The sequence below is a fragment of the Callospermophilus lateralis genome, chromosome 15 (genome assembly GCF_048772815.1).
Source record: "Callospermophilus lateralis isolate mCalLat2 chromosome 15, mCalLat2.hap1, whole genome shotgun sequence".
Lineage (NCBI taxonomy): Eukaryota > Metazoa > Chordata > Mammalia > Rodentia > Sciuridae > Callospermophilus > Callospermophilus lateralis.
In genome coordinates, this window is record NC_135319.1 from 63595494 (window position 1) to 63616531 (window position 21038).

The following is a 21038-nucleotide window of genomic DNA, read 5'->3' on the forward strand; positions in this document are numbered from 1 at the left end:
TTCCTCTTGATTAAGGAACAAGATCTCTGAATCCATATTTTTGCAATTACATAATCAGCATTGATCAGGATTGACAGCTTTGCCTTTCTTAGCTTTCTTAGGTCCAGGGCAAACAGAGTTTAAAGATGAGCAAACCTTGTTAGATCTGTATAGCGCTTCTTCAGCCGACTTGCGATCGCAGGCACCAGCATACCATGGCTTACCGTGAATGTCAGCTTCCTGTGAAAGGCAGGCATTGTTAGGTGAACACAAGCTGGTCCCTAGAAGACTCTGCAACTTCTGTGCACTGGAAACAAAGATCCATTTTGCACAACCATGACAGGAACCAAAATTGTATATTTGCAACAAGAACATGAAAATGAGTTAGAGCTTCCTTTGGCCAACCACAAGAATTACGTCCCTGACACTTTCCAGTTTGGCCTTAAATTCAGTTCTTGCACATAACTAAATGCCATCAGGTTCCTGAACCATTTATTTCCTTCTCCTAGATAAGCTAGTCTCTCCACAGTGCTTTCATCCTTGTTGATTTGTGGAGTGTTTAAAAATTTCTGAAGTGTTTCTATGAAAATTATCTTATTTGATTTTGTGGGGGAGGGTATCAGGGATTGAACTAAGGGACACTCCAACAACTGAGCCTCATCCCCATCCCTTTATTGTATTTTATTTAGAGACAGGGTCTCATGAGTTGCTTAGCATCTTGCTATTGCTGAGGCTGGCTTTGAACTCTCAATCCTCCTGTCTCAGCTTTCCATGCCGCTGGGATTACAGGCGTGCACCGCAGCGCCTGGCCTTATTCAATTCTTGAAGGCAAGAAGGATTCATGCTATTGTCTCTATCTTACATTTTTACCTAAACTTAGAGACTTGTTCAAGTGCTCAGAGTCCTTTTTCTGACTGTTTTTAAACTACACTGTTTTATATGTGTTTTAATAGTATAAATCTTCACAGGTCTATTCTAAGGAAATTACAAAGTTTAAATAAATCCATGTGAGAGGAAGAACAACGAACATAACACATTTCCTTGCTATTTTGAAGAAACCTGAATTGTTATTCAGGGCATCTGGAACACAAATTGGAATTAAATGGGGCAGGTCTTAGTCATTGAAAAAAAAAAAAAAAAGGCTATTTCATGCCCCTTGGTAAATGACAACTCACAAAACCAACTTAAAAGACAGGTTCTGTTCCCAAGCCTTCTTCTCCTGACTTTCTCATCTCCAAAGACATACCTTTTCCTGCATCTTCCTGTAATAATTTAACATATCACAAGTTCATGATACACACATGTGTGAAATCACTACCAGTGAGTCTCTGCAAGGTGCACAGCCCGAGGAATGAGAAGTCATGCCCCATTTGTGTACAATGTGTCAAAATGCATTCTACTGTCATGTATGACTAATTAGAACAAATTAAAAAATTAAAAAAGTTCTTGATATACCTGTTCTGAAAAAGTGGAATTAGATGAAAAGCTGAGAGATGGTCCATCCACCGTTGGGCTTCCCCCTTCTGAAAATCCTGAGAAGGATTTGAAAAATCAATTAATCTTCACTGTTTCTTGAGCAGTTACTATACCTACACCTCATTGCTGTGCTGGATGCTGCTGGAAATACACATGCCCCAAATCCTTAGGACAGTGGTTCTCAAAGTGTGGTCCAAGGAACCTGTGAATGAGCCCCCCAGATCCTGCCACCATGCTGTTTTTCTTTTATAGCACTTTAGTATGTACGGGATATGGCATTGTTTGTTAGGTGTTTATTTATATAGTCTGTTTTCTTCAACAGAATATTAGCTTCATGAGGACAGGGTCTTTCTTTGATCCATTCTAGTATCTCCTGTGTCTAGAACAGTGCGTGGCATATGGCACATCTGGTTAGTAATGATTGAAAACATGACTTGGGTTGAAAAACAAGAAAAGAAATAATAAAGTTTTTTAAATAAAGAAAAATAGATTCCTCTAGAAAATCATTTTCACAGTTTGTGTTTCCAGAATTAAAATAAAAACTATTTAGTAAAAGTTTCGTTTATTTAAGGTGAATCATGCATGTTATTATAACCCCCCAAAAGTGTTTTTTAAAAATATGCACATAAATTTTTTTGTAAATGATAATTATTCTGTTTATTTGAATGGGCTTAATATTAACTATTTTTTACTATATTACAAATTATCCATATAAGGTAGAGTTCCTTCCCCTACATTGGATAGAAATAAAATTAAGGTTTGGGGCAGTTACATTCTGTGAGCCTGACTGATCTGATACAGAAATTTTTAGGGTGAAGTTTGCCTTGGGAAAATTAGCCAGATACTTGGATAATTTTTTCAGGGTACTTTTGTAGATATATTTGATGATCAAGATGTATTTTAGATTTAAATTAAATAGTTATCATTTATTGAGAACTTTCTGTGTACCAAGTATTATGCTAGGTACTTCCCATATTTTGTTTTCCTTTATTGTCTTATCTTAAAAACAGCTGTACTGATTTGCTAAAAACAAACAAAAAATCCAGCCAGTACCATATTAAACCAATACTGAAAAAGAAAGAAAAGTAAAAAAAAAAAAAAAAAAAAATTGTCTCACATCTATTTACCTTTCAAAACAACTCTATGAAACAAATATTCTTGCCCCCCTTTACAAACGAGGAAACAAGCAAAGGGAGTTACAAATAACCACACATCTAGGAGTGACAGTGTTAGAACCTAGGTCCATCAGAATTTAACACCCCCTGAGGCTGCTCTTCATGATTCTATTGTACTTACTTGGCAGAGGTATGGGTTTTTGATGGACAGGTCTGAAAGGAAGAATTGCAAGTTAATTAAACAGCAAAGGCACAATATTTTTTTTTGTTTGCTTACACTAACAATGCTCTAAATGGGCACATTTCAAAGGAATCAACCCCAGTGACCAATAAGACATATTTAAAGTTAGGAGAGGCACAGAAACCTCAAAGATAAGTAATGTTATTCCCTTTGGCTTTGAAAAAGAAGGAGCCTCAACTAAGGTGTTATACTTTAGTTAAATCCAATAATTTACCCTGATGATAGGTCTCTACAATTCTGCACAGTTTGAAATTTGCTGAACACCTTTTAAAAGATAATTACAAAACAATGAAACATTGGATCTTTACTAAGCTCTACAAGCCAGTGTCATTATGCAGTGCCACAAAGCACATGCTAAATCCCACAGCAACAAGAGGAAAGTTGTTTTTGAAGGGCAAGATTCTTACTTCTGACCAGGAGGAAGCACTGGTGACTGCACAGCTTCTTGTCTGTGACTAGACCCTCGATGGCGTTCAGCAGGTACAGGCTTCTCTGGATTAGGAGAATTCTCATATTAGGATTAGAGTGGAAGGTTTGTCTCCATCCCCAAACCCAGCCACATTAGCCTAGGAGAACCAGGTTTGGTTAGATTCTTCCCAGGACATCATTGATCTGTACTCCTGCCAGTTTGCTGCAATTAGGACTCCTACCCAACAATGTTAGAGGTACACCATACACGTCTGTGCTCATCCTCTGGCAAAGTTCATGGAGACTGAGTGGGTGGGGGCTGGACCTTTAAGTGTGTGAGCATAGGTGGGTGCCAGGAGATGAGCAGGTCTCAACACCCTCTGCACCCTACTTTCTATGTAGGATAGCTTCACCCACTTCCCACCACCTCCTACAGTGTGTCTCAACTAGCCAGAAGATGTGGTGTCATTTGTTACTGATAAGAGGTGAACATCAGGATTCATGAATTATTCACTCTTTTTGAAGAATTAATTGGATCAAATTGAAATTTATCTCTGGATTAATGTTAATCTCACCGGCGTTTCACTGTTTTTGCTTGAGGAGTGAGTAGACAATGGACATAAACCTCTAATGTAAGAAATTTAATTTGAAGCCCATGGGGAACTTTACTCCTGAACCATTAATAAATATGATCCATAAATTAGTTTAATGATTTATTCTCCCTCTTGGTCTGGGAGTGTGTTAAACTCTTGGTGTATCTGTGGGTGAGTTTCCTGTATGGAAGAAAGATAGAGAGCTATGGGAACCCCAAAGGGAAAAAAAAGTAGCAAGAACTCAAAGATTTAAATACTGTAAGTGGTAAAATAGACTTCAGGGTTTCTTGTGGTGCTCTGAAGTTCATAATGTGTGGCAAGTTACTTTGAACTGCCACCTTTTGCTCATGACTTTAAAATTTGGCAATTTCCAAAGATGGTAAAAGGACCACATAGATTGCAGCAGCTTTTGAGCTCTGACCACACCTGGTTTGCTTCTACCATACTGGAGGCTTCCTTTCAGGTGAGAGAAGGTTCTTCCCCTGTTTTGGTTTGGATGGCCATCACCCCTGCTTTTTAAATAAATACACTGGAAGTGACATGCTAAGTTCCTGTGCTGGGAGTCCTTTGAGAAAAAGGACTCTTGAGCAGTAGAACACATTCCCTAAGCCAGGTTTTTGGAGGCTCCCAAAGCCATGAAGTTGGCTCAGGGTTGAACTTACTTCCTACAGAGGCTTTGAGTCTCAGAAGCCTCTGTATCACTCTATGTTCCCTGCTCAACAGGCAGGAGAGATTGCAAGGGATGGAAGAGCATGCGAAGAATACATAGAATGTCCAGGAAGAGGAAAGCATCACGGGAAAGGCAGAGAAAGCTAGAGAGCAGAAAAGAAGTGCTGCCTCCTAAATAACTTGGGAGAAAAGACACGGGAGGTAGAATGGAAAACCCAAAAAATTAAAGCGGAGGTATGAGTTGTAGGCACAATCAGAAAAAATCCATTGTCTATCATCAGAGAAACCAGCACATTCCATGTAGATATGTCCACATGAATGCAGGAAACAGTGAGAGGAACCTTCACTATGGCTTTAGCATTAGGTAGCTAAATTGGGTATGGAATTAGAAGTGTGTAGGACTTGAATGGCTATGTAGTGTTTTAAGTGTTGATATTATGAATGATTCTTATGTCCTTGTGTTTTTTCCCATTACACATTTTTCAAATGTAAATATTTTTAATAGGGAAATTATTTAAAAGGTAAGATTTTTGAGTTATGATAAAACAAAGGCAGAAGAGCAATTGAAGATGTACTAAGACAGTTGAATTTTAAAAACATCAGTTTTAAAACTTAGCAAAAAGAACTTATTTAGAGCTGGGAATACAGCTCAATGGTACAGCCTTTGCCTAGCATTGTGAGGCCCTGTGTTCAATCCCAAGAACTGGGTGGGGGCAGGGGAGAAAGAAACTTGTTCAAATATTTCTAAGATACGTTAATAGCTCTAAATGAGTCTTTACATCTATGTAGGGCCAATGCATTGTCTCCTGGCCAGTCATATCTGTCTGCAAATGGGCAGGTATTTGGCAGGTAGACTGTAGTCTACTCCAAACACCCTACCTGGTAATCTCTCATTCTGAGCTAGCTTTGCAACTCACTACTCATTGCAAAGTGAAAGGCTATTTAGAAAATTCAACTTCATATTTGTCATTGCCTTATAAAGAGTGAAGGAAAGATAAAATTAGATTTAGTACAAATCCTTAATTAAAATTACTTTTAAAGGACATGCTCATTTTTTCAAAGTAATAGATTTACCTTCACAACCACTTGATGCATTTTGTTGAGAGGCAACTGGAGTCTGTGTGAGAAAAAAAAAAAAAAGCAAAGATGGTCAAAGAGTGGAATATAGAAGTAAAAGCCAAAGCAGGGCTGGGGTTGTGGCTCAAGTGGTAGAGTGCTTGCCTAGCACGTGTAAGGCACTGGGTTCGATCCTCAGCACCACATTAATATAAAATAAAGATATTGTAACCACCTAAAACTAAAAAAATAAGTATCTTTTTAAAAAGCCAAAGCACTATTACTAAAATAAATATGGTAGTTTTCTTTGATGCATAGCTAGTATTTCAATCACAACAACAATTATAAATACAGTCCCCATTCCAAACTTTGCATTAAATGATAACTGACTGGAAGTGTCTCATAGGAGAAATAGTGTCATCTTGGTGTGGGGACCCTTCTGTTCCATCATTGGGGTTCATGGGTATGGTGACCCCAGTAGCTGCCCAGGAGTAGCACTTGTGCTTTGGTCTCTTGACTCCACCTTCTGTGTGTGTTTGCTAAGGGATTGTCAATGTCAGGTTCCACAGAAGGGTTTTTTGAATTATGATAAAACAAAGGGCTTCCTTATATGATGGGGTGGCCCAGGTTCACCAAGTGCTGGCCAGAATCTGAGTTTAGTCTGAGGCTGTGTGCCTGATTGACAATGGCCTGCCATTTTACCGGAGTGGGGGGGGTATAAGGCATAATGTAACGTGGGGCATGTTGCATCAGAAAAGAGGAAGCTTAATTTGCTGGCTGCACCCGCTTCCCAGTCCTGGGGCCACATGTGGCTAAGAGAGCACCTAGCGATTAGCCAGAAGGCATTGCCCTGGGTTGTGATAAAGAATCGGACCACCTCTAGGATAGGCTCAGAACCTCTCTGCCCTCATGGGCATTACTGCCTGTAGGATGGGTGTAGATGTAAATTCTCCCCACCTTGCTGACCTTTACCGATTGGCTCCTGTACATTATATTAGCTGTGTATGTTTTCTCATTAAACCAGATCCTGCTTTGACAGTTCTCCCTGGCGTCTGATTGTCCTCCAGGGAGGGAGGGCTGGGTGTGGGCGGCCAGTCGACCTTTACCTTTCTTGGCCTGTCCTGGTCGGGGCGTGCTCCCCCAATCTCTCCCACAGGTCAGGAGGGAATGGGGGTCTAAAAACCCCGACTGGGGAGGTGGGTGGTCAGCAAGAGACAAGGGCTTCCTGTGGGAAAGGCAGAGGTGGTGGGAGGCAGAGAGCCTGGCCCCCACTAGTGATCTGCTGCACACCCTCAGTGAACTCACCAAGGTCCAGTGAGGACAAGCTCCTCTTAGGCAGCACCTTCCCAGGTTACCTGGGGACTCCAGGTTCCTCTGGACTAGTTGGATAGCAGCTAGTTGGATTGCTGCATTCACTAGAGCTGGAAGCATTGTCAACTTCAAATAAGTGGATAAGAATAAACACTGCAGAAAATATGAGACACTTCTAAATGCAAAATTAACTTACCGTCTTCAGTGGTGTAGCTGGTTTTTTCCTGGGGAATTAAAAGAAGTTAGCTTTGTTAAAACACAATGAAGATAAAAGTAGCTACCGTCTTACTCCCAAATTTAAACTAGAATAATGAAAGAGATAGGAGTGGGTACGAAGGCTGTCCTTGAAGGGCAGAGAGGGATGGAAATAGGATTTGGTTATGACCTCCTGGTTCAAACAGAGTCCACTGACAGATGAGGAATGGCTAGGGGCGATGGACAAGAGCAAACAGGTACAGCTCTTGCTCCAGTTCTGATTACGAGGTGACCTTGGGCCCTTTCTCTTGACTGTGTGGCAAATCTGAGCTCCAGTTTCCTCACCTGTGACACAAGGACCAGAGTCAGCATTTTCAAAGTGTGTATGCAGAGCCCCCTGCTTCCCCTCTGGCACCTAAGCCATCTGCTTAGGGCACGAGTGGGATAAGAGGACAGCGAGGCAGGGCAGCCTGGAGCCGGTACCTCCCCACACCAACCTCCGCCCTGCTTCTAGGTGACTATTCTCTTCTACACCTCTGTGTAACATTTCATTCAGAGAGATCCAAGGCCAAACGAGTTTGCAAACCACTATGAATTGTGGCCCTGGAGGTGCTGCCTTCACTAACATTTCTGTTTCCAATACAGCTGGGAACCTAATACTGCTCGGGGTTTTGTGCTTCTCTTGGGTGTTTATTTAAATCTCCCCCCTCTTCCTTCTCCCTCTTGCTTTTTGACTGAGAGCTGCAGCTGGGGGGATAGGAGAGGTATAATAACAACAATTACCCAGTGCCTGCAAGAAGCCTAAAGTTGGGTTAGGCTCTCCACGGTTATTTAAACCTTTTACAATGACCCTTTCAAATGGATATTATCATCATATTTTAGAGAAGAGAAAATGGAGGCTTAAAGAGACTAAGTAACTTGCCCCAAGTGATAAACTGAGCCAAAAGAGAAGTGTGAAGAGTTTTGGTTCATAAATCCCTGAAATTAAGTTTTTCTTCCCTCCCTCCCTCTCTTTCTCTCTCCCTTCCTTCCTTCCTTCCTTCCTTCCTTCCTTTCTTTCTTTCTTTCTTTCTTTCCAGTTAAGGCAGAGTTAAGATTATAACCATGCAGGCACTTTAGGCAAAAATATATTGAAGTGTGCTTTTTAAATAACCTATTGGGCCAACATAATTTCACAGGGTCACTGTTTGTAATATTAACGCATTACGACATTCATCTGACCATATACAAAGCCCCTTTGGATTCAGTAAGAAAGAATAACCCTTTTGTGTCACCTTGGAAGGGAGCCTCCATGGTGTTGCTTTGAGCACCCTAACATAGGCTGCAAATGGTACACACATTTATTTATAGACCATTAGAAAGTAAAGATAAAATCCGTTAGGAAGCCTCAAAATTATTTTGGTGCTGGAGCATCTAAAAGTCAGGGTGTTGTGTTGAACACAGTAAATCAATGGTAAATCAAAGAACTGAGGATTTAACTAGAACTCTATGGGAGGATAGACTCCTCCCTTCCCATCTCAGCAGGGGCTCCCCATGTCCAAAGTGCAGCTTGCCCTGGAGGTAGAAGAGAACTCTGCAGAATCTGCAGGGCAGCAGGGTCCTGTCGTCCCACCCCCTCACATTTCACAGAGCTGCTTCCCGAAGCAAGTACTCACCCCACCCTCGGCAGTGGGGATGGTGCCGCTGGTGAAGAAGGTGACTTGGATTCCCAGACCCCGCTGTTCCGACCTGCATTAACACACACACAGTTAGTCCCTGTGTCCTGCACCTGGGGCTGATGATCTCAGTGGGGCTGGCCTTTCTGGCAGACTCAGGAACATACACATTTTGTGTTGCATATATTGCTAGTTGTGAAGCCAAGAGCTCACACTTGCATCTATATATTGTACAGATGTGCATCACAGAGAGAAAAGGTCAAAGTCACCACTCCTGATACACAGCATAGACCCTGCTCACCCATAACCCCATTTCCATACCATACATGGTACTTCACCTCACATTGGATATTCACTTGTTCATTGCAAAGTTCTCAGGGCCTTTGCCTAGGGCACAAATGGTCCAATTGGGACAAGTGGCCTGCTTTTCCCCAAATATCATCTTTCAAAGTCACAGAAGAGACCCGGAGGGTCTTTTGCCCTAACCCAACTCCCTTCTCACCTGAAGACAGAGCCAGACAATCCTTATGAGGCAGGCAGCATGAGAGGCAGGGGAGAGCTTCATGGTTGGGGGAGAGGTAAGGCCTGGACCGGGGAGGCCAGAGCTAAGGCAGCCATCAGTGTCTGCTAGCTGCTCCCCCTCAGGCAGATGCTGGGCTGCTAGGACGTTGTTGCTCAGTGAAACTTACAGGGTTCTGATAAGACCCCTTTTTGAGTCAAATTAAATTGAATAAATGTTTTATTAAGAACTACTATATTGATAAGTCCACAATTCCTAATGGGCTTATGGGAGATGCTCGTAAGCGTAAGTTGGACCTGCTGCCCTTGGTATATATTATTTTAGTTTGCAAGATAGCTCAGAAGTAACACTGAGACAATAATCAGAGCACACAATAACACCGAAGCAATAATCAATTGCCAAGAATTATTGAGAGCTGGTCTGTATAAAGCACTTGAAGGCCTCGTGTCAGTACCCAGTGTAGGTCTTGAAGGAGTGGACCAAGGCCTCCGCCTTTTTGACACAGGCAAGACAAGTGTACCCCATATCTCATATCCGATAACTAACAAGAGAAAAAGGCCTCTAAAAGTATTTAAAAAGTGATAGCAGGGCTGAGATTGTGGCTCAGTGGTAGAGCGCTTGCCTAGCACCGGCGGGACCCGGGTTCAATCCTCAGCACCACATAAAAATAAAGGCATTGTGTTATGTCCATCTACACCTAAAAATTAAATAAATAAATATTTTAAAAAAAGAGATAGCAGAGTTTATTCTCATAGACTTTACTACAGAGAGACCCTCAGGCTTCTGCTCAGAGCCCAGCTACTCTTTTTCTATGCATAGTCCTTGTATAGGACTAACTTCCTAAACACAAGCAACAGTGACAGCCAAAAGTGTGTAGTTTTGCTGGGTGCAGTGGTGCACACCTGTAATCCCAGCAACTTGGGAGGCTGAGGCAGGAGGATCTCGAGTTCAAAGCCAGCCTCAGCAGATTAGCGAGGTACTTAGCAATTCAGTGAGGCCCTGTCTCTAAATAAAATATGAAAAAGGGCTGGGGATGTGGCTCAGTGGTTAAGCACCCCTGGGTTCAATCCTTGGTACAAAAAAAAAAAAAAAAAAAAAGTGGATAGTTTTTCCCCAGGACCTGATGAAGCACTGCCACCTCCAATGCCACTCCTACTTACAGGCTGCCTGATTTGGATGTGATTTTAAAAAGCTATTTGGGAAAAAGGCTACATTTAGAATTTTACATTTCATGTGACAATAAACTGAAATGTCATCTCAATATGTCATATGAGTCCAGCTGAGTTTAGTTAACTAGTGTACAAATTGAATACTTAAGCTTGATGCTGCTACAATATCCCTGGGTTGCTCATAGATTTTAATGGAAGATTTCAAGGAAGAGCAAAAAAAAGTTCTTGTCGGAAAAATAAGGAAGTAGAAGAAGGTCTAAGTCAGTGTTTCCTCCCAGGGGTTTCCCTCTACTTAAATGTCAAGGACTCATTTGGCCTTGGTAAGTTATCTTTGTCAGACTCACTGCCTGGCTTTTCTACTAAGCTTCCCCTTCCCTCATATCTCCAAACACCCTGCCAACGTTTTCCCTTTCCTTCGCCTCTCCATAAATAACTTCTGGTGACCAGAGGAGAAAGAGGGCCTCCCAGCTCTTCTCTGTGGTAGAGGACAAGTCCTGGCAGAAAACCGGTGGTCCTGAATCAGGAAGACAGGGTTCTCATTTTTCACCTGTCACCCAACTGGCTGGGTGACTCTTGCAAGCCACAGTGCCTCAGTTATGCCCTCTATGAAATGGGGGCACCACTACCTACCTTATCTAACTCAGAGTTAGTGTGGTAAGATAATATTGTAACTTCCAATTTTAAAGAACTGGTCAAATATAATAATGGTCATATACTGGGAAGAGATTTAAAAGTTTTTGAAGGTCAAAAACATTATGCTAAGGAAAAGGAGCCCAGTGCAAAAGACTACATATTGTATGATTCTATCTATATGAAATGTCTAGAAAAAGCAAATCTATAGCAACAGAAAGCAGACCAGTGGTTGCCTGGAGCTGGGGGTAGAAACAGCAGTAACTATAAATGGATAAAAGGGATCTTTTGGGGTGAGGTGGGGTGGGCATGGAAATTTTCTAAAACTGGACTATGGTGTTGGTTATATAACGTATTACTATAAATGTAATGGTTTACAAAAATCATTGAGTTATATGCATAAGATGGGTGAATTTTGAGATATGTAAATTATAACCGATGAAGGTAAATTATAACTCATGAAGGATCTTAGGAAACATGATTATTATTGTCTTTGTTTTAGTGTCTTGTGATCAACCATCACAGTCTCTCTAGGGAGCCAGCAGAGTGCCAGGTACTATAAATGTGTCACCTCCAAGTCTCATGTAACATCAGGTAGGGCAAACCGGGGCTCCCAGAGGGTGGGTGGCTAGGCTAGGGTTTACACCAAGGGTATTTGAGCCTAAACCTCTGGCAGACATTTTGCTCCCCTGCCAAGACGTGTGTTCAAACTCTCATCCTGACTTGGCTCCCCATTTCAACGGGGACTATAGTAGCCTCATCATGACATTTTGGGCTGGCAAGCTGCCCTTTGTTCCCAGAATCTAAGATAAGCTGAAATAGGACTCTGACTTCCCATTCCCACATTCAAAGAGGCTGTGAGTTCTGAGGAAGAGGGTCAGACTAGAAATTGTGAGAAAAGTGAACAATTTCACCAGGAAAGAGTCTAAGAAATGCTTTTTTAAAAATAGTTTCCCCTTCACTTTCTTTCAAGGATCCTGTCAATGGAAGCAGAGCTTAAACTTCCAAACCCTTGTGTTCAACTCTGGGATAGGGTGTGTGTGTGTGTGTGTGTGTGTGTGTGTGTGTGTAGGGAAGAGCGACAAAGACAAAGAGAACACTCTGGAAATGCAGGAGTGGGAGTCCCACCCCTCTCTGCTGGTAATAGGGTGGGGAGTGGGTACCCCTCAGTATCACTGGTCTTGAAGGTTGTGGGTACTATTCAGTATCTATAGGTTTGGGGGCTGCCAAAACCTACAGGAGGAGACAACCAGGGACTTCTGGATGCCCATGGCTTGGGTAGGAGTGCCACATAATGGGATGAACTGGCAATATCTGCGGGAGTTCAGAAGCTCATTCTTGTTGCTAAGGAAAGAGCGGAGAGGCAGGGGTGTGGCTAAGTGACAGACCAGAAGGTATGCAGTGATAAAGGAAGAAAGCCCCACCTAGGGTGTAGCTGCTAAAATGGAAGAGCACATTTGGAAGGAAGAAACAGCAGGCTTTGGAAAGAACTCAGAAACTCTGAGATGTGTAGCCTGGAGGAACCAGGATGGCCATAGCTTTGAGCTCAGTGATGGCAATATTGACTTGCTGGGACACCATGACCCTCAGAAGGAAAATCAGGCAGGGACTGGATACCAGGGAGTTATCCCATAGACACAAGAAGCAACGCCAGAGGAGTGGACAAACCTAAAAATATGAAAAGCCATCCTCTTTCCTGAACACTGACGGTGTACCAGGCACTCATTAAGAGTTCTTGTCATGATTTCAGAATTCTCCTGTCAAGGGTAGGGGGTTGTTTGTCTCCACTTACAGATAACAAAATCTGGGGAGCGTAAGTCCAGGATGGTACAGCTGGTAACCAAGGATTCCAACCCAGGTCTGTGTGACTCAAATCCCCTGATTTTAACACCACAGTGGAAGAGCTGAGGGCCAAACCCTGGGGAAATCCTCATACAGGGGCCAGAGACAGGAGAAGCCGTCAAGTGCTTAGTGAGGTGGGAGGGAGACCAGGACTTGTCTAGCAGAGGACAGAGGGCCTGGGGTGGGGGTTCTTTCCACAGAGGGGCCACCACACTGTTCCCATCTACTAAGAAATGGGAAATATAAGTGCTAATTTCTTCATGTTGGATCTGAGCTATAGATCTCATTTGGAAAAATTCAAAACCAAACCAAATCACGTGATACTATACCTGAAGCCGTTCCAGGAAGAGAGGTCAGCTTGGAGGAGCTATTTGGCTTGGTTGATCTGTTCACCATAGGAGCTTAAACACACAAAAATACATACAGATAACCATGACAGATACAGTCCCCTGGGGAAAATTACCACATCAGAACACTAAAGGGTCCTAATGGGTCAGACTACAGAATTTGCCAAGAATGAATGAGAGACACCCTTATTAAACACACAAACCATTCAAAGAAGCCTTCTCACAAGCAATCTCTGGAATGAATATATATTAATGATCAAAGGAATAATCAGTTTATTTTATGACAAGGATTTTGTTAAAATGAATATAGGGAATATCATTTGCCAAACTGAAGTTCTAGGAGATGAATGGGTTTTGTTTTTGTTTTTTTAGTAGAAGTATGTTCAACCTAATCATGCAAGGGCCAGGTTAACAGCCACCCCCCCTTCCCTCCCACATGCAATACATACAATTTCTCTAGGATTGTGTGTGTGTGTGTGTGTGTGTGTGTGTTTGGGGGAGGGTGAAGAGAAATGTGTATGTGTTGTTTTGTGGCAATGGTAGCTTGGGAATTCAGGTGGGTCTTAGGAGTTCAGGAAAGTGTTGCTACAGGAAGGCAGAGTGAATACCCTGTGGTCAAGTTTACTAGATGGGTAATGGGTAGTGTTACCTGAAGAGGCAAGTTCATGTGATTATATTCTCCAAAGGGACTACATTCAAAATAAACATGCCCCATTTTGGTGCCAGACCTGAGAGTGTGGCATTGGCTTTTTTAAGGTAACTTGTTTGTGAGCGCATCTGCTACACTGTACAGGATTTATAAATGCAATGTTTCTCATAAGCCTGGGATACCAGGACCTTTTAAGAATCAGGATTCAGAGCACAGTTCACTCTTTCACCCTATCAGTCCTCTATGGAAATAATAATAATTTAAATAATCCTAGTGCACCATGCATAAGGCAATATGGTGGCTTGCAGCTCTATTTGGTTTTATGAGAAATCCTTTCTATGCAAGGGCAGCTGAAGATAATACCCGAGTGCTTTTAGAACTTGGGATGGAAATATTAAATCATGGGAGAGGAAAGTAGAAAGAAGAACGAGGGGGAAAAGGCCCCAGAGAGGAGTTGCTCACTGATCTCTCTGCTCCACCAGCCAAAGGAGGCACATGATGTGGCTACAGAGGAGAAATAGGGCATTGCCATGTCTGAACCCTTAGTGCTTACTACTAAAGAGTTCTGAATGTCCTGAGTAACTTCTAGAGGTTGTCAGATGTGGGAATCTGCAAACTCTTACCTTTTTCAGATGGAGGTGAACTGCTTTCTGTTGGATGAATATAGTTTTCATCATTATCTTCGACAGGGACAACATAATCAGCCTAAAGGAAATGCAGAAATTAATGAGAAGAATCTGTATAGTCATAGTTGACTGTGGGGAGGGAAGGAGGAATTTTTAAAACAAGGCTTTACTTATAATTCACATGCCATAAGAACACACTATGTAAAGTTGACTGCTTAGTACAATTTGGTATATGGCCATCCCTTGGTATCTACAGGGGTTAATTCCAGGACCTTCTCCTTCCATGGATACTAAGTTCCCTATAAAATGGATAGTGTTTACATATAACCAATGCATATCTTCTTGTAGACCTTAAATAATCTCTAGATTACTTAAAATACCTAATGTGATACAATGCTGTATAAATAGTTGTCAGGGAATAATGACAAGGAAAAAAGTTTGTAAGTGTTCAACACAGGCACAACTTTGTAAAAATTATTTTCTGAACATAGTTGGTTGTATTCACCAGAGTTGTGGCATAATCACCACAATCTAATTTTAGAACATTTTTATCACCCTCTAAAAAACCTTGCACCCTTTAGTAATTCTCCCATCTGCCCTCTCCCCTGACCTAGACAACCACAAGCCTTCTTTCTGACTATACAGATTTGCACATTCTGAACACTGTATATATAAAGGAAAGCATACATCATGTAGTCTTTGTCACATATTTATTTACATGATGATTTCCAGATTTTTTTCATGTATCATCATATCATTCCTTTTTATGGACAAATAAACACATTTTGTTTATCAGTTGATGGACATTTGGTTGCTCCTACTTTGGGGATATTATGAGTAATGCTGTTATACACATTTGTGTACACATTTTGGGGTAGATATTCATTTCTCTTAGGAATTCACCTCCTAGGAGTGAAATTACTGGGTCAGATGGTAGCTCTGTGTTTGACAGTATGAGGAATAGTGAAATGTTTTCCAAAGTGGCTGCCCATTTTCCATCCCCACCAGCTTTGTGTGATGGTTCTAATTTCTCCACATATTCACCAATACTTGTTATTGTCTGTCTTTTTGGGTATAGGCATCCTCACAGGTATGAAGCAGTGTCTCTTGTAATTTTGATTTGCATTTCTTTGATGACAAATGATGGTGGACATGCTCATTTGTATATCTTTGGAGAAATGTCTATTCAAATCCATGCCCATTTTTAGTTCAGTTATATTTTTTTTGTTGAGTTCATAGGAGTTCTTTGTATGTTCTATATACAAGTACTTTATTAGATATAAGATTCAAAAAATTGATCTCCTATTCTGTAGATTGTATTTTATTTTCTTGGTGGTATCATTTGTGAAATGAAAGTTTTAAATTGTGAAGTCCATTTTATCTGTTTCTTTTGTTGCTTGATCTAGATCTGCTTTTTGTTGTCATATCTAAAAAAAAAAAAAAAAAAAAAAGCCTAAACCAAGGCTACAAAGATTTCTTCCTGTGCCTTCCTCTAAGAATTTTATAATTTTAGTCCTTACATTTAAGTTTATAATTAATTTTTAGTTAATTGTGTATGTGGTATTAGATAGTGTTTAATACTATCTAATACTAATACCACGTTTTTCTTTGGTATGTGGTTATATAGTTTTCCAAGCACTATTTGTTTAAAAACATGATTCTTTCTCCATTGTCTTGGCACCTTGTCAATAATCAATTGACCACAGATACAGGGAGGTAATGATTTTACACTGATAAGCTATAAATGAGATAATAAGATCTTAAAAACAGTTTTTACAATCTGTCCTGGTGGGTAGTCAAGAAAGATACTAGGAGAAACACAAACCAATATTTATTGCCAGGTGCTTTTCTAAGTATTTTGCACATATTGTCTCATTTCATCTTTCTAACAACCCAATAAAGTATGTACCATCATTGCTCCGTTTCAAAATAAAGAAACCGAGACACAGAATAATTAGACAGCCTGATCAATAATTAGACAGCCTGGTAGATCTGGGATTTGAACCTAGCTGGTGCAAGAATTCAGGACCCACACTCCGATCCACAACATGCTAGTACTTGTGTCTTCCTCCTTCTCTTTCTGTCATATTTTTTATAATTTTTTCATTTGGTTGCAATTTCTCATCTCTTTCTTCACTTCCAAACCTGGCCAAAAGGTCCCGGGTTGTTCTATTCACACATCACCTCAATTGTGCAGTCATCTTTGGCTGCAGATGATTTGGCTGAGGGAGTGAGGCTCTGGAGTTGAACAGACCTGGGAGGAAATTGTGCTGGGATCTTGTCTGGTTGTATGACCTTTTTGTGGGGAGGGGTGTACATTGCTGTAACAGTAGAAGTTTTCTAGATCTTGCCCTCTGCTCTGTTGCTAGACTCACTGTGTCAGACTATAGACTCTTTAAAGAACAGGTTCTCTTACCTGTGTTTGTATTTCCAGCGCCTGTATAATCAAGAGGCTAAAAGAATAGAATTGAAATTGGCTAATCCAAGAGCCAAGGCTGAGGTAAGCTGATTTAGCAGCACTGAATAGTGGGCATGTTGAGAGGCTCTAGTATCTTTGCAGGACCCTTTTGGCCCCATGGGTTCACCTCTCTGGATTAGCTGGCAGTTTGAGCAACATATTGCCAGAGTCTAGTTTTTCTTGCAGGGACTAGTTCCTGTGACAGAAGAGGCTGAGTCCCCAGGAAGCATGTCCTTGCTCTCAAGCCTGTAGTCAACAAAACCCTCAAATTTCTTGTATCTGAACACAGAACTTTGGCATTGGCACTTGGCAGCAATACCTGATGGTTATAGGAAGCCAGAAGCACAGTGCCCTACCCAAAGCTTCCTAGCCCAACTTCTCACTTCAGAATTGATTCTTTCCTCTGAATTCTCAGTTTGTACTTGTTTTGCCTGCAGTGCTTGATTACACTAGAAGCTGTTTTATCTGTAATGTCTAGAATTTGAGCTATTTAGAATAATGATATTTCTGGAATCGAGACATTTTTATTCTAAAAGAGCAATACAGAAAAAAAATCGCTCTAATCCCAACAAGTTCTGTTTGATGGCTTTGCTTTGCCTTTTATAGGGTTTACAGACAGGGAATGCATAATATATGTTTCCAGAATTGCATTTAAATGCTTGAAGATCATTACCTGACAAAATAAGTGAATGATCAAGAACCATCACGATCTATGTCCTAAGGAAGTCACCCTGGCATTGCTGTATCTTATAAACCCCATTAGCTCATGAACAAATCACAAATGCTTGGCTATGGTGACATCATTAATTGCTCTTTTGCCCCCTTGGTACTAAGGATTGAACCCAGGGCTTTACACATGCTAGGTAGGCATTCTATCATTGAGCAATATCCCCAGCTCAATGATTGGTTTTTTGACATCAAGTAGACTATTCTACTATTGTGACCTATGTTTATTAGCAATATTTTATTTATTGTAATATCATGATTCAAAAACATAAGTGATTGCTCTTAAAATTATCTTAGATCAACTCCAGTGTTCAGATGTTTCAGCATTAATATACCATTCTTCCTGTCTGCCTTCCCTTGGACTAAAGATTTGAGAATCAAAAGTGCCACAGATTCATCCTATTTTCACTTTCCCATTGCCCCAGGCCCTATTTGTTTATCAGGGGTCATTCTAATTAGCTATTACATGCCCACAAAAGATTCTTCCTTATTTCAAGTCACGTGGGTTTTTAATAGCTTTATACATTATTTTGGTATTTTTATAGCAATACCTACCAAGTTAGGTACATTCTGATTTTACAGATGAGGAACTTGAAGGAAATTGAGTGATCTGTTCAGGGGTCAAAGACCACAGGTATAAAGCCCTGTAAGGACAGGTACTTGGTCTGTTCTGGGCATCACTGAAGCCCTGGAACCACACAGTGCTTGGCACAACTGTGTTCAATGAGGGGCCAGTCTCTCCTCAGTGGATGTTGCAGAGGTGGTCCTGGGGAGCTGTTCAACACCCAGCCCCAACACCTCACTATCTGGGTTCAAATGCCAGCTCTGCCAGCCACTTCACTTCCCTGCTGTATCATGGGGAGATTCCAGACGGATTTACTGTACCTCATCCTCCAGGAGGTCTTTAGGTTTGGGTGGGATCTGAGGCTTCTGCAGAGAGGCTGGGATTGGCATCGTGGAGGCCAGTCTTGCTTTTGCTGAAGGCCAGCTGGGCTTGCTGGGAAGTGTCTTGCTGAAGGGTGGAGACTGCCTCTGGCTAGACCGATTGTCTTGAATAAACAAACGAAAAACAAAACACAACTCAGTAGAGGTTCCTGATCATTCCTTGGGTGGAGGCCATGAAGATCTAGAAAGTATGTAACTACAAATGATCAGTGGGGCAGTCCTTAAAGAGCAAAGTGGAATGTTCAGCAAAAAGTTTCAGATGTCTCTGACTTACACGATAAACCCCAGAAGAATATCCTCATGAAAAACATCCTCCCAGGGGAGGGATGGAAGCCCATAGGCCCAGGAACACCGCCAGGCCAACACTCTTACCAAGCACAGTGGACCGGAGCAGCACAGGGAGGGTGTATGTCTGTAAGTGGTGTAATTCTCAATCCTGTTAAATATGAGAACTAACTGGGGAGCTTTAAAAATCCTGAGGCCTCTGCCCCACCCCAGGCCTATTATGTCTGAACTTCTTTTAAAAATTCCCCAGGCTATTCTAAGGTACATCCAGAGTGGCCATCACTTGTGTGGGTCAACCTGTGTCCCTTCCCTCAATGACTTCCCTCAATTCCTAGAGGACCCTGGCAACCCCCTTGCACCAGGTCTGTCTATTTTCAGCAGATGTCGGGGAAAGATCCAGCTCTGAAGCCAAAATGGGTCTGGGTTCTGCACCCCCCTCTGCCACTTACCGCACGCGGCTATTGGGCTGGCTATTCAACCTCTCTGGGCCTCACTTCCTCATTTTAAAATGGAAGATCATGCTACCCACTTCAGAGAGTTATCGTAGGGATGAGAAAGATGGCAATGAAAGCAGCAGGTGGGGCATGCCTGCCTAATAAGCAGAACTAACATTACCATGCCAGGCCATGAGGGCTTAGGAACTGCAACTCTACCCAGCTGATGCTGTGAGCTAAGTTTTGATTTGGACTGATACAGTTTAGGAAACTCTAAGCATAGGAACAACCTGGTGCATTTCCTACCTTGGGGACAGTACCTTTACTTACAGTGGTCTACACTGCCATCATTAGCTTCCCGCTGCTTCCTCCTGTTACAGTCCCCCTACCTTGGTGCAAAGGTGCTTGCACATCATCCCCCTAACTCTACACCCTCCTCTGATGCCTGTTCTTGCCCTCAGCCCCTGCTTTTTCCTTGTTGAAGGTATGTGGTTGACGGCACTGTTGTTTACTGAGCTTTTGTTCTTGGAGTTCTCTCAGATTTCTTAATGCAATATTCAAGTCCATCCCAGGTAGCAAAATGAAGAATGTAGAAGACAGGCTTTGAAGTGCATGCCCTTGAATGAATCACCTAGCCACCCTTGCGGTTTCCTGGTCTGCAAAATGTGCCTAGCAAAACCCCTCCCTTTCAGGGTTATTACAAAGACTGAACAAGATCAGTTACCAAATCCAGTGGGCAGTGCCTGGAGCACAGTGGGTTACGCACGAACCTTGAGGACTGAGAGATCAAGTTCACATAGAACCTCGGCCGAGTTAGTCCATTCTTCCAAGCTGCTACTTTCCATCCCCCCACCAACTTGAGATGGACCCCAGGGACACTCTCCCACTGAGCTGCATCCCAATCTTTTAAATTTTGAAACAGGGTCTGTGCCTAACTTGAACTTACCATCCTCCTGCCTCAACCCCCTGAATTGCTGGGATTACAGGCTGGTGCCAACCTCTTCCTTTTTAAAGAGGTTATGAAGAGAGTTGATTAGGCCATGTCTGCAAAGCACTAAACTGTGAAGTATAAAGTCTGAGGAATATGTTGTCCTGTCTCTGGCACATAGTAGGTGCTCTACAGACTAATTGTGGAACAAAACAAGGAGCAGTTGTAGTCAATGAGAAAGGACAGAAGTCCTTTCCATGAGGAAACACTTGGTACAAATGCTAGCACTGCCCCGACCGGCAGGGACATGCTGGCTGGCCTCACTTTTGGGGAACTCAATGTCTCCTGCTAAGATTGGAAAGTAAATTTTTTCTTTATGGACAATAAAAGGAACATGCAGCTCTCAAGACCAAACCTAAGCTATGTCCATTTGACCCAGGAGGCTAATTCCAAGCCTCCTAGGCTTCCCTGACCCTCCTGCCCTGTGGGCAGTGGCCGGGACTGTCTGGTATAGGTGGGAGTAGGGATCCTTGAGGGTGGTCAGAGTTCTATATGAACTTCTTCAGCAAAATTCCATAAACTCGAGTGCGGGAAGCCCTAAGAGAAGCAGTGGTTGGACTGACTTGGGCCTATTGGGGCAGGGGCGGGGGGAACATCAGGGTGTGCTTTATTAATTTATTATTTAATTTATTTTTGCCTATTTTCAGTGATCCTGATTTAGAACAGATACCTTTCACCTGGAATGAGGAAATTTGCCATTTGGGCTGCATCTGTGAGCACC

At 42.0% G+C, this 21038-nt stretch overlaps 1 protein-coding gene across 1 annotated transcript in view; it reads right to left on the reverse strand.

Moving 5' to 3' along the window:
• Positions 1-21038, reverse strand: part of Blnk (B cell linker) — a 68092-nt gene that overhangs the window by 8273 nt on the left and 38781 nt on the right. The window contains exons 6-15 of the mRNA XM_076834638.1: positions 18551-18714; positions 14479-14560; positions 13189-13260; positions 8699-8771; positions 7045-7072; positions 5556-5598; positions 3219-3303; positions 2752-2783; positions 1435-1511; positions 136-219 (exon numbers count right to left, since the gene is read on the reverse strand). Of these exons, the coding sequence (XP_076690753.1) occupies positions 136-219; positions 1435-1511; positions 2752-2783; positions 3219-3303; positions 5556-5598; positions 7045-7072; positions 8699-8771; positions 13189-13260; positions 14479-14560; positions 18551-18714 (740 nt within the window). The remainder of the gene's footprint in view (positions 1-135; positions 220-1434; positions 1512-2751; positions 2784-3218; positions 3304-5555; positions 5599-7044; positions 7073-8698; positions 8772-13188; positions 13261-14478; positions 14561-18550; positions 18715-21038) is intronic.